The following is a 16,903-nucleotide window of genomic DNA, read 5'->3' as shown; positions in this document are numbered from 1 at the left end:
CTACCCATCCACCGATCTGCCTGAGCCCAACTGTGACACGTGGGAGGCCTAGGCCGGTGGTTAGGTTTCCTGGGTAGCCAGTAATTTGGCACGCCTTCAAACAGGGCTTGCTGTATTTGCTCAGCATTTATTTCCAGGGAGGTGGGTGCAATGGGGGGGCAAAGCAGTCATCCTTTTAGATGAGCAGTGCTTGGACACAGTTCCCTGCCCCTCGCTCTCCCCTGCAAACTCCTGTTCCCTGGTGATGTCACGCTCCACTCAACTTGGGCAGCACCTCCTCCAAAGAGCCTCCCCTGGTTTTTCTACCTGCCATCCTATACTTCTTGTATGTCACTTATTTTTATCTTTAACAGAGGTGTAATTTATAGTCAAGTGCATAAATCCAAAGTGTCCAGCATGAGTTTTTACTTGTGTATATGCCCATGTAACCACCACTCAAATCAAGATGTTTCACACTTTTAATTTTTTTTCCTCATAGCCTATTTTATTATAATTACCCTATCTCCTCCCATCCTGGGACTCTCTCAAGGGCAGAAGCACCTGCTCTCTGTCCCAGTGCTGCTTAGAACAATGTGTGATGGTATTGGTGTGCATGCATATGGCCATGTCTCCAACATGTGTGACCGTGAGTGGGGGCGAGAGAGGGTGGCAGGGTCTGTGGCCGTGGGAACTTGTGTGTTTTGAGTCTGGCCAGGGGCCCCACTGCAAAGCCAGATGCCCCTTCTTCAGTGGGGACAAGGGTTGGTCCTGAGCCTTAGCCAGGGACCTTCTCTGTGAGTAGCAGCCCCGCCTGGAGAGGCCCCTGCTGGCTGGCAGCCTGGAGATTAGTCTCCAAGGCCACGACGCCAGTTGCCATAGGCACGCAGGCTCGAGTCAGGATTGTGATTTCTCATCCTGGTCACGCAAGCGGTAGCTGCCCCTGCCCGCTTACCATGAGCCAGAGCCAAGCTTTAAATAAAGGGGTGGAAACTTGACCCCAGAGAGCTGTCTGCCTACTGGAGCCCAGACACCCCATAATGCCAACAGTATCCCTCCCATCTCTGGGGTGGCAGAGAAATGGTAAAACCTGAATTTGAGGGTTCCTTTGTTATCTTAGCACCCGGAGCATAGGCATGGCCTTATCCTGGTCCTGGGGAGCCCAGTCTGAGAGGAGGCAGCTCACCTTCATGAACCCCTTCTCCACCTGTGAGGCATAAAGCCCTGCCTTCCGGAATCCTGGACTAAGAAGAGACCGGGCTTTCCACTGCCAGGCCACGGATCTGCCCCACCCCCCAGCTCCTCCTCCGAGGAGAGAGCAGGAGGCCACCCTCGTTTTCCCCAGGAAGCAGCATCGGGCATGTGCTTCCTTGAGTCTGCCCTTTGCCCAGCCTAGGGCTGCTTTCCTGCCCTGGAGGTGGGGCAGCTACGTGGGTTGGTTGGTTATCTTTAAGTTTTTTTTCTAAGAATGAGGTTTCTGTTCTTTCTTTTTAAATTGCAAAAGTGATACCTCCTTATCTCAGGTAACTCAGAAGTATGGAAAAGTAGAGGGAAGAAAAGTCCCTCATGATCCAGCCTACTGAGGTGAGTTTGCATCCCAGTCTCTTCTGCGTGACCTGAGGTCAGTTGTCTGTGCAGTGTTGGTTTCAGCCTCCTCCCCGCACCCCCTAAGGGGCACTTGGAGTGTCTGCTGTTTGTTTTTTTTTTGAGTATGGTATATATATTTATGGATGCATTACCTGCTTTGGTGAAATGCCTTTGTGTTTTGGATCATTTTCTCAGGATAAGTTGATAGAATTAGACGTGCTGGGTCGAAGGCTTGGAATCGGTTATACCTCTTAAGAGGTGTGAAGGCGACTTTCCTGTTGTCTGCTGCCTAACCGGGGATCTCAATATCTGACATCTTTTAAAAACCTTTTATTGAGAAAAAAAGCTATTGTGAGTCAACAGCTCCATAAATTTTAGAAACCAAATCACCCATGTAACCAGCACCCAGATCAAGAACAGAACATTCCTAGCCCCCAGAACCCCTTTCATCCCCACTTCTAGTCTATCCCACGCCCCCCAGCATGACCACCATCGTGACTTCTAACATCAGAGCTTGGCCTGTTTTTGAACCGTGTACAAATGGAATCCTACAGTGTGACCTTTCGCGCTTGGGTTCTTTCATATTTGATAGATTCTGCTGTGGTGTTGCATGTAGGTGTGGTTTGTTTGTATGTCTGACAGCTTTTTCAACAGATCAGGCACCAGGGAGAATGCAGTGAAAGCAAACACGTGGGCACTACCCTGAAAACAGAGTACCGTCTGAATTATTGCCCATTTTCAAAGAAATAAAGTTTGTTTCCTTAAAGGACCTACTCTGGTGAATAGGAGAGAATCTGCAACCAGACCGGCAGTTAAACACACGGGAGAGCACGCTGTGTTGTGGCCTGAACCTGTGCCGGGTGTGCCGACATCTGGGGTGCAGTCTGCCCCCTCTGGGCCTTGGTTTCCCCAGGTGCATGTGGAAGTGGTTGGATGAGGGGCCCGTCCAGCTCTGGACACCATGATGCTAAGTGTATACTTTAGAAGCACTAAGAGTTTACTTTCTAAAGTGGCGGAAGTTTGCTTTTGCAATCCTATTTATCAGCTTGCCTCACTTTCTACGTAAAGCAAACATGCACTATCCTTGACCTCTGCCCACATTATTACCAGGCCAGGCGGTTGGTGGAAGGATCCTTGCAGGTAGTCCTATCTCCTTTAAAAATGTGCACAGACCCTCTTTAAAAGGGTCTTGGTACGTGGGCGTCTTCCACTTGAAAACTCTCAGGGACCGGGGCCCAGCCTGTGAGGCAGCCTGTTCTTCCATTTGGGGACAGCCCTCCCAGCTGGGAGGTATTTCCCTGAGTTGAGCCAAAGCCTATATATCCCTGTAATTTCTACCAGTGCAATGTGAATGAACTTGGACCTAGTGTGGGACTTTAGGAGCTAGTCATGGAATCTGGGATTGGGGAGATAACGTGCATCACCAGGCCTGATGTAACAGATGCCACCTGATGACACTTGGTAAATGGTAGCACTTGCTGTTATTGTTATTATTTTTAAATTGTGGTAAAATAACCATCACATAAAATTCACCATCTTCATCCTCTTTAAGTGTACAGTTCAGAAGTGTTAGGCACATTCATGCTATTCTACAACCGATTTCCAGAACTGTTCTCATTTTTCCAAACTGAAACTGTACAAATTAAACTCTCCCTATTTCCTGCTTTTCATAGCCCCTTATAGCCTCCGTTTTACTTTCTGTCTCTGAGAGTTTGACTATTCTAGGTTCCTCATGTAAGTGGAAAGTGGAGTCATACAGTATTTGCCTTTTTGTGACTGGCTTATTTCACTTAGCATAATGTTCTCAAGGTTCATTCATGTCATTGCATATTGCAGTATTCCTTTTTTCAGCTGAATAATACTCAATTCTATGTGTATAACACACTTTATCCATTCATCTGTAGATGGACACGAGTTAGTCCTACCTTTTGGCTGTTGCAAATAATGCTGTTATGAACATGGGTGTACAATATCTCTTTGAGACTTACTATTTTATCATCAACGTCACTATGATGTAGGATCTCAAATCTGGAATGGATCTGAAAAGTCACCGCTTTCAACCCCTCATCCAGTGCTTGTCTGTCCATCCAGCTTCCTGCTGAGAATTCTTCCAGCTTTGGATGCATGCCAGGGATGGGATGGGAGCCCTACTACCTTCTAATACTTCTGACTGTCTGAGGGCCAGAAATGGGTGGCTTAGGGTGGAGAAAACAGGCTTTAAGAGGGGAGTCATGGCAGAGGGAAGGACAGCCGGGCATCCTCTATGTTTCAAGATGCCCCCAAAAAGGAAGTAGGTGGAGTTTGATTTGCCCCCATTTTACAGAGGAGGAAAACAAGGTTCAGGAAGATTTAAGTAACTTGCTCATTGGAAGTAATCGGCTCCCAGGAAGGCAAGGCTTTTCGCTCCTTGAATGATGCCCCCAGCACCAGGGCTTTTAAAGGTTAGTGGGTTAATTTATTTTCATTTACTATCCCACTTTATTTCAGAAGTGATTTGAAAGACCGATAAAGAAACAAACTATAGTAAAGTGATCTAAATTTGAAAATGCCTCCTGTGGAATCTCTCGCCATTAGGAATGTGTTCAGTTGTAAATAACCTGATAAACAGACTGAAGGAGTGAGGGATTCGTTTTCTTCTGTAACGAGAAGTCTGGAGGTGGGCAGGCCAGTCCTGGGTCAGCTGCTTAGGGACATCACCGGGGCTGGCACCTCTGTTCCCTGGCTCTTCCGTCCTCGGTGGCAGCTTTGGTCATCCCGGCAGAAAGGGGCAGGAGGGATTGGGCAGCCAGCCCTGCTCTCTGGGCAGTGGGGAGAGAGTCAAATGGAGATTGAGTGAACCAATGACAGCGTCTGCCACCAAATCCTAGATTCTCACTGTGGGTAGGTCACCAAATGGGATGTACGCTTTGTAGCTTCCAACTGGAAAGGGAATCTTTGTTATAAAATAGACCAGGAGACAAAAACAAACGGTTGACTTTACAGCTGATAAAGGCTGACGTAACCAGGATGCTTTTTTTTAATCTTTAAAAAAAAAAAATGTGATGTCCAGTGTGCTGAGTTTTTACCTGTATATACAGCTGCGAGGAAAAGAAACCTCCCCTAAAAGTGGCTTAAGCAGTTCAACCCGAAGCCTGGAGGTGGCAGATCTAGGGTCATGAAAGGCTGTGTTCTTCCACATGTCTGCTCTGCTGTCCACGGGATGGCTTCACCTCTTGGGCTGGCTCCTCTTGTCCTCAGATAGCTGTCATGGTTGGGGGTGTCACATGCAGGAAAAGGAGGACATCTCTGATTTGAGTTTCTTTTGAAGGAGAATTTTCCTAGAAGCTCCTGTGTCTCAGTGGTCAGAACTGGGTTGCCTGCTTCTCTTCAAACCAACCCCAGATAAGGGATGATGGTATTGCCTTGATCCAAGCCATAGAGTCACCAGGAGTCACTGCTTTGAGCACCTCCCTTTAATGAGGACTCAGTAGCATTCTTTGTTAGCATAGAGAGGAGAAAGGAGTTGGTGTCTTGACCATAAGTATGGACCCCCTCCAGCTGCCTTGAGGGGCCCGTCTGGGCAGACAAGAGGAAGTCAGGGCTGTGGCCTGCTTTGTTCTCTGCCAGCTGCAGTGATGGGTGGACAGTAGGGAGGGGACAGGAATTCAGGGCCCAGGCAGTTCCATCCCCACTGGGGGTTCCTGGGACAGGAAATAGAATGTCCAGTGAGGTGGGGATTTCTGGGGAGGAAGGATGCCCCTCCCCGCCTCACCCCCAGGAGGGAGAGAGATTCCTTGTTTGTTCTCTCAGGCTGCTTTTTCAAGAAACACAAGCATATGGCAGCGGATGGTGCGGGGGCCGTGTTTGGGTGGTGTATATGCTTGCCTTTTGCATGGTTGAGTGTATTTTTTACCGGCTTCAGCACCCAGCTGGTACACAGGGCAGTGAGACTTATGTCAGAGGCACTCCTCCAGCATCCAGAAATAACCACCTCTTTTCCAGTGGTGGTTCTGGAGTTTCCAGTGGGGAAGGGATTGGAGAACTTTCTGGAAACCCAGACCTGAGCTTTGCAGAGGTCCTACCTGAAGACTGTGTGTCCAGGAGTTGAGAACATGGACAAGGATTTGTGGGTGGGGTGAGGGGGGTGAAGGGGTCCTGGACTCATTTCCTGAGACCGCTCTGATAAATTACCATCAACTTGGTGCCTTAAAACATCTGAAATTTATTCTCTCAACTTGGTGCCTTAAAACATCTGAAATTTATTCTCTCACAGGCCAGAACAAAATCAGTACCACTCGGTCCAAATCAAGGTGTCAGCAGAGCCATGCTCCCTCCAGGGGCGAATCTGTCCCTTGCCTCTTCTAGCGTCTGGTGGCTGCCAGCATTCTTTGGCTCATGGCTGCATCACTCCAGTCTTAACGGCCGGCATCTTCAGATCTCTCTCTACTTTGTCTTCATGTGGCTTTTTCTTCTGTATGTGTCAAATCTCGTCTGTCTCCTTATGAGGAAACGTGATGGCACTTTGGCCCACTGCATGATCTAGGATAATCTCCCAAATCTCAAGGTTACTAATTTAATCACATCTGCAAAAGTGATTTTCCATGTAAGGTGACATTGCAGGCTCCAGGGCTTAGGATGTGAATGTCTTGCAGGGGCCATTTTTGGGCCTGTCATGAGTCCCTAAGGGCAAATGTGAGCAGCCATTCTTGGAGACGGGCTCTCACATAACATATACTGGCTACGAAGAGGACCAGTGGCAATTCCCAGCTGACCCAGCCCTTCTCTTCCCATCTTAGCTCCTATCCACACTTCACATGCTTCTTAACACCCCAAACATATGTCCAAGCTCTAGCCACCCTCCCAAGCAACTGCCTCTTGGGGGTACACCTGCGTCTGCATGGTCTGCCCGCAGAGTGTATTGGTTATCTATCGCTGTGTAATAAGTAGTCCCAAATTTAACAATGTCAAACAACAGCCATTTCTCATTTTACTCTCTCACAGTTGGGGCTTGACTGGACTCAGCTAGGTGGTTCTTCTTCAGAGTCTCTCTTACAGTTGCAGTCAGAAGATGGCTGGGATTGGAGTCATCTCAAAGACTTCCTTACTCACTGTTCTGGTGCCCAGTCTAGGAAAGAGCTGGATCTGCCCAGACCTGTTTAGATTCACTTGGCCTCTCTAGCACGGTGGCATCGTGGTAGCCAGACTTCTTACATGTTGGCTTAGACTCTAGTGAGTGTTTCAGAAGGAGAAGCCAGGAGAAGCCTAGTACTTTCTGGGACCTGGCCTTGGAGGTCATGTGGTGGCACTTAACAATGCACTCTGTGGGTTAGAAGTGAATTATTAAGGCATGTGTTCTAGAGGAGAGAAATTGCATGTTATCACTTCATGGGAGACATGTCAAAGAATTTGCCGTCTCGTTTAATGCCACTGTGAGAGGACATACCAGAGAAGAGGCCTCTTGGGGCTCAGAACAGGGATTTGTTTGCCTGGTAGATTTGGGGGCTTGAGTACCCAGAAGGTAGCCTGGAGCAGATGTGGGCTCTGGCGGGCTATGTCCCCCTTAGGCTTGCAGACTGCCTACCCCTTGGAGGAGGGCTGGAGCAAGACCTCTGAAGTGCATGGCCAGGCTCCGGGGCCATAGGTGGAACAACACAGGGCGTTTCCTATTGGACAGTCCCAGAATCTGACCATGGTCTGTGTTGAAAGTGTTTCAGGGGTCTGTGCCAGCTCCCTTCCAGTCTCAGCGAGGATCCCATACCACATCAGGCTTGCTCGTGCCTCCATGCCTTTGTCTGTGCTGTCCCCACTGTCCAGGTCCCCCCACCCCCACCTACCTCCTTCACCTCTCTTGATTCTTTCAAATCTGCATAAACAGTCCCTCCCCTCGGATGCCCTTCCAGGCCCAGTTCTGTGTATCAGGCCGATATTGGGCAGGCCGGGGGCGGGGTGGAGGGGCACACAGGAGCTGGTGGTCCCGTGGGGGCCCAGGTATCTCTGCCAGAGTGTTAAGAGGGAAGGAAGAGGAGCTGTGGTTGCCCAGCGAAGAGGCAGCAGGCCAGCTTGGAGGGTCAGAACAGGAGGCACCACTGTGCCTGACAATAGCTAAGAGTGAGCCAGGCAAAGGAGCAGGGTACCTTACAAAGGGCACAGAGGTGCTAAGACCTAGAAGCCAGAGGGCAGGTGTATCCAGGGGCCTGCAGGCTGAAGGGAGGGCAGTGAGGCCCAGAGCAGGGACAGGTCAGCTTGAAACATAGCGGTGACTCCAGACAATGACCCCCAAGGGTGAGGCTTGTGTGCTGTTTATCTGCTGACCCCAGGGTTGTACTGCCTGCTTGCTGGGCTTGGGCTGGCCCAAGCTTCTCCATGAGTGTACCCCCACAGTCAGATTGACCATGCTGGTACCGGCCCAAGGAAGGCTTGAACTAGCATACTTGTGTGCACGCCTGTGCATGTGTGTGAGTGTTTGCTAGTGCTCACACTCACCTCTGGGTCAGAGATGTGCTCATCAAATATACCCTCCTTTTCTTTCCCACTTGCCCCATTCCAGCAAAGGCTACTGAGCATCCACTCTGATTTTAGAACATAAGCAAACACTTCTCTTTACTCGTGAAGTGAAGGCTGTGTATGTCTAAGCCAAGCTTCTTCTCTGTGCCTCTCTCCATAGAAGTGACAGTATCATCTTTCCACTAGTATTCCCAGAGAACTCCTTCTGTTACCCTTTAAAACCTATCTCAGCAGTCATCAACTTGTGTGGAGACCCTTACTCTCTCAAAGTGAAACAAACAGAAAATGTTTAAATAGAATGGGGGTAGCCCCTTCCCCCTTATCAAGCTCTGTGCCTGGCCAACTCTCTTGTCTGTCTTCATTTCACGGTCCTGTAATTTTTCGTGGATGTGCTGCCCCTGTGGGTGGGCTCTAGGAGGGCAGGCAGGGCTGTCTGAGTTATTTCCAGGAGGTATTGAGTGACCTGGTTGGGATGAAGGGAGACTGGTGAAGTATCCTCTCAGGGCCTCCCCACAGGCAGTCAGGCCTCCAGCTAATGCCGAGCTGTTGCAGGCTGGCTACCCCACTCCTAAGAGTGAACTGCCTGGGACTGTGACCCAGCTGATGGCCAGGTGGAGGTGTGCTCTCTTTTCTGTCCCAGTATGGCTTAGCTGGGTGGTTGATAAGTGTAGCCCTTGGAGTTCATCAAGTTTGGAAGGGAATGAGATATACTCAACACATGTACCCTGCTGTGGAGGGACCGGACATGTGCATGAGAGGAAGGCTTGGGCTGTGGCAAACCTGGCTTGTGGTGGCCGTCACTCGCCACCCACTAGATGTGCTGGTTATGAGAGAGCTAGTGACATTTGTTTCTTGGTTCAACCACAAGCCAAGAGAGACAATTGGCTCTCCCCAGCCTGGTAGGACCAGGCCACTTCCTGTCACTTTGGCCGGGGGCTGCTCTTCCTCTTCTGTGTGTGTAAAACAGTCTTCTTTCTTATCCATCCATCCCCGGCCTTTCCATCGCTGTGCTCGCCCTCACACACTCCCTCTCTCAGACACGCACTCCAACACTCTCACCGACGCTCGCTCACACTCCTGTTTCTTTAAGCCCCTACTTTGCAAGCTCCGGAGAGACTTGGGGCGCAGGGTCTGGATTCTCAGTTGAGCCACTGGCCAGGGAAGGCATCTGCCCAAGCAGCTCTGGGCTCTGGGGTCAGGCATGCTTCCTGCAGGCCCAGGGAGGACAAACACCTTTCCGGGGGGTATCCTCACCTGTGCCTGCCCTGGGGCCCCATGGGGAGGGAAGCAGAGTGCTGGATGGGCTCCCCTCTTACTCCAGCTGGCCGAGCCCACTGCTATCTGGGTGTTCCAGAAGAAAGGAGGCTGAAGGCTGTTGTGGGGTAAAAGGTTTAGTCGGAAAGATCTGGGCTCAGGCCCCGGCTTTGCCACTTCCTGGCCCTGGGGCCTTGGGTCAGGGTGCCCAAGCCTCAGCATCCTTCTCTATGACAGGATGGTTGTGAGAATTAACTGTATACCAGGGGCCTAACCTGTCCTGGGTACTCAGGAGTAAGCCCTGTCTCTCCTCTTATTCCCCTTTGCCGAGTCCCCGTGGAGAGAATGGGCCCCTGTGGTGAGTGGCTGGGCCCCACTTCTTTGGCACTCGCTGTCTTGGCTCTCAGGCCCTTTGGGTGTCCTCTGTGTGCAGCTCCGAGTTCTTGGGCTCATGATACGGAGGTCTGGTACCTGGGCCCCCGCCATCAAATGTGAAAGCCTTGCCTCAGGTCCTCTCTACCTCCAGCCAAGAACGTGGCCAGCCCTCCAGGTCTCATCAGCTGCCCAGCTGTCACTGCACCTGGGGTTCCACTATTAGCCTCATTCCTCTGAATTAGGAGCCCTGCCCTGAGGGGGAACAAAAAGAGAAGTGACTGTGTGGGTCGTATGTCCCGAATCTAGGCTTGGCTTTGACACTCACTTTGAGCAAGAATGTTTTGCCTCTGGGTCTTGGTTTCTTCACCTTTAAAATGGGTGCAGTCCCCTCTGTTCTGCGACACTCCCTAGCTGGAGGTCACAGACGACAGAGTGCTTGTAAACAGGGTGGCACCCTCCGAGGGGAGGTGGAGGCCCTGCTCAAGAAGGCCCCAGTGGGCAGCCATGGTCGGTGGGCATGAGGGTGGCTCTCCAGCCTAGGAGAGGAGCGGGTGGGGCTGTTAACCACTGGCTGAAGGGAACATCCAGGATGGTGGATGGGGAAAGGGAGTTTTTAAATGGGCCAAGCTGGGAAGTTGGTCTGCAGCCTTAATTGTTTTGCTTGCACCTTCTTTCCATGTCTACTCCATCGGTCCCATTCACTTCTACCAGGCACTGGGGGCGGTCAGATACCTATCAGAGCAAGTATCTTTTCCCTAGGCATCCAGGCTATGGGCAGTGGAAAGGACAGACGCAAAGACACCTCCCCTTAGTCTCCCAGGTGGCCTGGAGCACCCAGCGCAGGGTGTTTGGGATAGGAAACCCAACTAAAGTGGTGTCCACTCCTCTGGGCCCCAGGGCTGGCTGGAGTGGGTTTTCTAGGCCCAACCCCCATGGGTGCCTCCCACCTGGAGACGGGCCTGCCTTGGGTCGGGGCATCAGTGACTCAGACATGGATACAAGTGCTTGGCTAATCTTTGGCTCAGGAACCGGGCTGGCCTCCAACTCTCAGCAGCCCGCAGAGCTGCCACTGTCTGGGCAAGGAATCCTGGCGAGGGAGGGAGGCGGCAGGCAGGCAGGGAGAGCGGAGCAAACTGGAGTCGGGATGTTTTCAGAGGCTGAGAGGGGCGTTTGGGCTCCTGGTCCTGCTAGTCCTTGTGTGGTGGGGGTGACCAACTGTCCTGGTTTGCCTGGGACTAAGGAGTTTCTGGGCTAAACCCAGGCAAGTTCCAGGCAGACCAGGGCAAGTTGGTCAGCTGGACTGAATGTCAGCTATGGATCTGGTCAGCTGGTCTTTTTGTTCCCTGAGTCCTGGTGAGTGCGAAGAATATAGTTCTCTCGACACATATTGACAGGAAAGGACGAGGCTTAGGGACAGACGGACGGACAGACTTCATCCCCACTACCAAGTGGCTGGAGTCTTGGGAAAGTCCCTTCCTTGTCCTGTGATGGAAGGCGACTCCCAGTGATGCTCCACTCTGGACTTTCTGACAGGTGTCTAGGTGGTGCTGATGCTGCGGGTCTTGGGACTGCACCTGTCCAGCATAGCTGTCTGACCCAGCACGTCTCTCCCTTTCAGTTCCAGAACTGTTCCTCTGTGGTCCAACTATATCCAGAGTTATAATCTCCCACATTGCCTCCTTTTTCTTTTTTTCGAGAGCCAGGCAAGCCAAAAGTTGTCAGACATTCTGTTTATAGCTTGCAGTGTCCCAGCTACCACCTGAAGTGGTTGATTGTCACACCTGTCAGTCCCCAAATATTTGTCGAGTCCCCACGAAAACCTAAGCGGCATTTGAGGCAGTGGGAATATGGTAAACCTGACAGGCACAGCCTCTAGCCTCCCAGAGCTCACATTCTAGTTGCGGAAATCAAGCAAGACACCCATGAACAAGTCACTTCAGATCCGTGAAGAAAATAAAAGAGATGGGATGCAGGTGCGTGGGGTGGGGACTGTATGTGGCTGCGTGGTCAAGGAAAGCTCTGAGGCGCGGGCGATTGGGCTGAGGGATGGAGGAGCAAAGGAAGTAGCAGGAGGAGGTATAGACCTGGAACAGCCTTCCACGTGGGAGGAACTGCAAGTGCGAGGCTCCGTGTGACCTGGGCCTGCAGCATAGTACGTACGGTGTTGCTTTCCATTCTGCGTACAGTGGGAAGCCACCAGCAGCTTCTAAGCAGGAGAGCAACATGATTTACGTGTTTGCGGGAGGGCTGTAGGGGCATGGAAGGGCAGGGAAGCCACTGAGGAGCCAATGCCAGGGCGTGGGTGAGGAAGGTAGCCTGGGTGGGCAGGTGGTGAGGAGTGGACAGATTTGGGTGCATTGGAGCTGATCAGTGAAACTTGCCCCAGACTGTTTTAGAAGCGAGGGAGATGGGACTCCAGGATGAGGCTTCAGTTTCAGCCCGAGCAGAAGACCAGAAAGGAGCAGATCTGAGCAGGAAACACAGGGCTGTATTCCGTTTTGAGTTGCTTGTTAGGTGTTGAAGAGAACTGAAGGAGACAGGTAGGACTTGGCATCTTAGGAGAGGAGAGAGAGAAATTGAGGCACCAGCACAGAGGTATCATTTAAAGTCAAGAGATTGCCTAGCAATGAGGGAGGGAGTTGGATAGGGAAGAGGAGAGGGCCCGGGACCTGCTAGCATTTGGCGGTCAGTGTCGGGAGGGGAGCAGCCAGGATGTGGGAGGAAAACCAGGTATGTGGCACCCTGGCAGCCTTGGGAGGTGGCCGAAGAGGCAGAGGGTGCTCACGGTCTCCCTCCCTGCTTCTCGGGCCTTGCAGGCCTTGCCCATCCAAGCGCCAGGGGTGACTGGAGGTCCCTTGTAACTGAGAGCTTCCTACTCAGTTGTGCCCCAGGTCAGGAGCCAGATAGCTGTCACCTGTGGTGTCACTTCTGATGCCCTTTCTCAGGTGCCACAGAGCAGTGTTTACCTGTCTCCAGCCTCACTCCTTACCCAGCCCCAAACCCTTCGTTTACCAGTATGCGATGGCTCAAGCTGTGACCTCTGTTCTCACTGTCTCCTCCTCTGGGGACTTTTCTCCTGTTCATGCTCGGGTGTTTGCCTCCTGGTGAACTGCATATCATACTTTCTGTTCTCTGTTTTACGTAGCCTTTTGGTTTTATTGGGTTATTTTCTTCCTTCTCTCATTTTCAGTTTGGAACTAGCCTCACCTTACAAATGAGTTTAAGTGGTTTATCCAGTGTGGTCCCAACAGACCTGGCCCTGGGTCTCCCTGTGCAGGGGTCCTGGCGCATGGCTCCCAGCCCAGTGCTCTTGGCCCCATCCCACCTGCAGCCGCTCCAGCCACATGGAACCTGTCCCCCTCTCCGAGGCCTGGGCAGTTTATGGGAGGGTCTTCTCCCTCTTTTCTCACTAAACACATCCACATGCCCAGGGCTGGGCCTTTTTTGGGCTTCAGCTCAGCACAGAGGGTCCTGGAAGCCCAGATGGCCAGGGCAAAAGAGCCCAGCCTCCCTTCCCTCCCTCATCCTTCCCTCTCTGACTCCCTGGATCTTTCCTAAATGGATTAGGAGCCAGCAGCCATCTGGGGTGACCCAGAGGCCAGGACTGGAGCGCTGTCTGGAGCCTCCTACTTTGCCCTGATTCAATTTTGGCTCCCACAGCTGGGAGGCTGGCAGCCTGAGGCCTTTCTGGGAATGGTTCAAGGGACTGGCAGGCAGTGGGTGGCCAAGGAGAGGGGACAAGCACCCCTGAAGCACCCCAGGCAGGCAAACCTCTCAGCTGGTCATGCCACAGAAGGCCCCTGGCCATGGTGCCTGGTTGCCTCTTGGTGCATTAGTATATCTCATCCGTGGCCTGTCATACCCTCAGCATCCTTAATACTGTGGATTTTGAACTTTTATAATACTGCAACCTGGGGGGAAGAAATACATTTTATAAACATTTAGAAGTGAACCCGATACATCTTTGGCTAACTGCTGACTGGCCAGTTGTTAAAATCAATATTTATCCACAGCCAAACAGCAGACTTGGGCCAAGACCGAGGCAAGAGCCAAGCTCTGATGCATCCCTAATTCCTTTGAATGTTTGCATAACTGAAGTCAGACACTTCTCACCTTGTTATATGTGCTGTACTCAGACATTTGCTGTTCTGTGTCTTCAGTTTCATAACCCACTTAAAGGCCGTGATTTGGACCACACTGCTTTGGTCCGTCTTGTATGTCAGGCCCTGAGCTGGGACCTGGGAGTGCAGCAGTGACAGACAGACTGGTCCCTGCCCTCACAGAGCTTATAGGGCCCAGGGGCAGCTGTAGTGGTAGAAGACGATGTGGGTTTGTCACCCTTTAAGGCGCCAGGACCATTGTCATCTGCCCAGTGCCCCACGTCCTCCTTTCCCCTAGTCTTGCGCATAGACTCCTTCACCCCATCTGCAGGAAACAGAGTGGGTGGGATTCACAGGCTCCCTTGAATGCCTAAAGCCCTGCTCCCTGCTCACTCCCCTGAGCTGGCTGCCTGGGGCCTCTGCACAGAGTGATGCTTGGGGCTGAGCCCAGAGAGGGAAACCTACTGACCTTTGCCCTCTCCTTTGCCTGGATTGATGAGGGGGCAGCTGCCTCAGAAGAAGGTGCTGGCACTGGGGCAACTTGTGGGTAGACCCCCTGGGCCTGATTCCTAGGGTCTGGACAGGGAGGGGCAGGAAGAAATGGGAGCCCAGGGAGGCCGACCTTGGTGTCTTGTGGGTGTTCAGGCCAGGCTGGGTGGCGCAGGGGCAGCAGACCTGTTTCCTGCCTGGAGGAGCCCTGATGGGGGGCCCTGGTCTAAGGGGAACCCAGCGAGGGGGAGGATGTAGCACTGTCTTCCAGGAGCCTCATGACAAGGGGGCAAAGTCCTATCTGGGAAAAACCCTAATCTGAGATGAAGCAACCTCTGCACCTCTGAGCCTGGGTCCCGACAGCCAGGAAGTAGACTGAGGCTCAGAGGCCTCAGGGCAGTGGCCTTATTTGTGGGGAGCATGTGGCTTGATACAGAACTGTGGTGGAGGATCTCGGGGACATGTGGGAGGCCAGCGAGAGCACCTGACCCAACCAGAGCAGGAGAGGGCAGGAGGTGGGGCTGGAGGGGGTATCTTCCCAGCAGAGGCAACAATTAAAAGCTGAGTGGGCAGTCAGTAGATGACGAAGGAGCCAGGAAAGGTACTCGGGGCAGAGAGAATGGAACCCATGACAGCTGGAGAGCCATGAAGAATGTTGGTATGTTTGGGGGGATGATGATGCTTAGAATACCCAGAATGTGGGAGTCTGGACAAGGAACCTTGAACACCAAAGTAAGGACTCAAGAGCTAACGTGGGCAGTAGGGAGCCACAGAAGGTGTGTGAGCAAGAGAAGGGCCGTGGCCAGAGCAGTGTACATGGGAGAGTTGGTGGTTGGGGTGCTGGGCTGACCGGTCATAGTACTGGGCTCTGCTCTGGGGCTGCAGACTTGGAGGAAGTGCTGTGGGGCACACTCCTCAGTTATCCTGCCATCTGTGCCGACACCTGTATGGACCATGTGTGAGCTGCTGCATGTCCAGGCCTGTCAAGGCTCTGATTTTGTTTTGTATATAAGACCCTGTGGAGAAGAGAAGGCCAGCTCTTGATTCATCCCACCTGGGAAGTAGCGACAGCCCTGGGGTCCCGGAGCTGAGTAGATTGGGGTGGGAAGTTGCCACGTGTGCCACAGCCTATGGCACATGCCCACCTCTGCCTCCTCCCTCTCTCTGTCTAGGTGATCATGGCCTTGCTGGGGAAACGCTGCGAAGTCCCCGCCAACGGCTGCGGGCCTGACCGCTGGAACTCCGCCTTCACCCGCAAAGATGAGATCATCACCAGCCTTGTGTCTGCCTTAGATTCCATGGTGAGTGCCCCTGCCTGCCCCTGGAGGAGTGGGACATCCAGCTTTGTAACCAGACACTGGGCTTCAGTCCCACCTCTGCCACTTAGAGCAGCCTCACCGACCTGAGCCTCTGAGACTGTCCGTACCTGCAACAAGGGCCTTTGCCTACATCAGGGGGCTGGAGGCCTAAGCGAGATCAAATACATAAAAATCCAGTCCTGGGAATAAATGCTGGCTCCGGCCCTCATCCCTTTGTCCTTATTTCATCACCTCTTGCCGTTCAAGGCCCTTCCCTGGCATGGTCATAAGTCTCCCTCCCAGCAGGTCACCTAGCAGATAATGGGTGGGGAGTGATTTATTAGAAAACTGTTATCCCCAGTGTTACAGCAAGAGCTGTAACTGCATCTCGGGACTGGGAGAGAGAAACAGGACTTCATAAATCTCTCTTCAAGCACCACTGTCTACATACCTAAGCCTATAGCAGTTTACTCGAAATGAGGAAATAATAATGTCATTTTTCTCTAGCCTTTTGCTGGGGGGTAGGCAGGTGTTAAAAAAAAATGTGTCTGGCATCAGTAAGCTGTACCCCTGCATTTTCGGGTGGTGAAGCTGAAATTCAGAGAGAGCAGTATCTTATCTGGAGACACACAGCATGCCCAGTTTTTAAAGTGGACACCCACGTGCAAAGTCTTCAGTTCCCCTAGGACAAAGAGCCCCCTTCCTGGCAGTTCCTGCTGTAGGCAGCTCTAGGGCATTTCTGGTAGTGTTTGGGCCAGAGGCAGTAGGTATCCCTGGGGAAGCCAGCTGGGTACAACCCCTCCCCTGTGCAAAGTGGCCTTCAGGAGAAAGGGAGCCCCAGGAGCTCAGCCCTGTGTCCCGCAGCAGTGTTAGCTTGGTAGTGAAGTATAACTGATGGAGGCGGTGCTGGCAAACAGCACAGCCACTAGCCACAAGTAGCAATTGACATTTAAATTGTAACTAGTTAAACAATTCAGTTGCTCAGTCGCATGGCCTCAATTCAAGTGCTCAATAGCCATATGTGGCTAGCTAATGGCCACAGTATTGGACAGTGTAGAAATAGAACATGTCCGTTATGGCAGAAAGTTCTATTGGACAGCACTGCTCTAAAGGGTGTTTCAGAGGCTCCCTGGAGCTTGGAGGAGCCAGTGACCCTGTAGCTAGCCTGGCGACGTGAACAAGACAGGTCTCTCCTGCCCCAATCCTGGGGCCCTTAACGAGTAGGGTCATCATCTGTTCCCACTGCAGAATATAAGTCTGAGAATGTTGGAGGAGTGACCTCTTCCTGGAGCCGCTGATGGGAACTTGCATTCCACCCCCAAAGCTGACCTGGAGGTGTCC

At 52.2% G+C, this 16,903-nt stretch overlaps 1 protein-coding gene across 2 annotated transcripts in view; it reads left to right on the top strand.

Annotated features, from left to right (window-relative positions):
• GTF2IRD1 (GTF2I repeat domain containing 1) overlaps nt 1-16,903 on the top strand; it is a 103,447-nt gene that overhangs the window by 14,901 nt on the left and 71,643 nt on the right. Inside the window, exon 2 of one of the 2 annotated variants that reach the window (XM_039849521.1) lies at nt 15,437-15,565. In XM_039849521.1, the coding sequence (XP_039705455.1) occupies nt 15,443-15,565 (123 nt within the window). In that variant the 5' untranslated portion in view covers nt 15,437-15,442. Of the gene's footprint in view, nt 1-15,436; nt 15,566-16,903 lie in introns of those variants that run through there. The other variant, XM_039849522.1, reaches the window with a different exon arrangement.

This window comes from Pteropus medius, unplaced genomic scaffold (genome assembly GCF_902729225.1).
Source record: "Pteropus medius unplaced genomic scaffold, Ma_sr-lr_union100, whole genome shotgun sequence".
Taxonomy (NCBI): domain Eukaryota; kingdom Metazoa; phylum Chordata; class Mammalia; order Chiroptera; family Pteropodidae; genus Pteropus; species Pteropus medius.
This window is presented reverse-complemented; position numbering and strand designations above follow the sequence as displayed.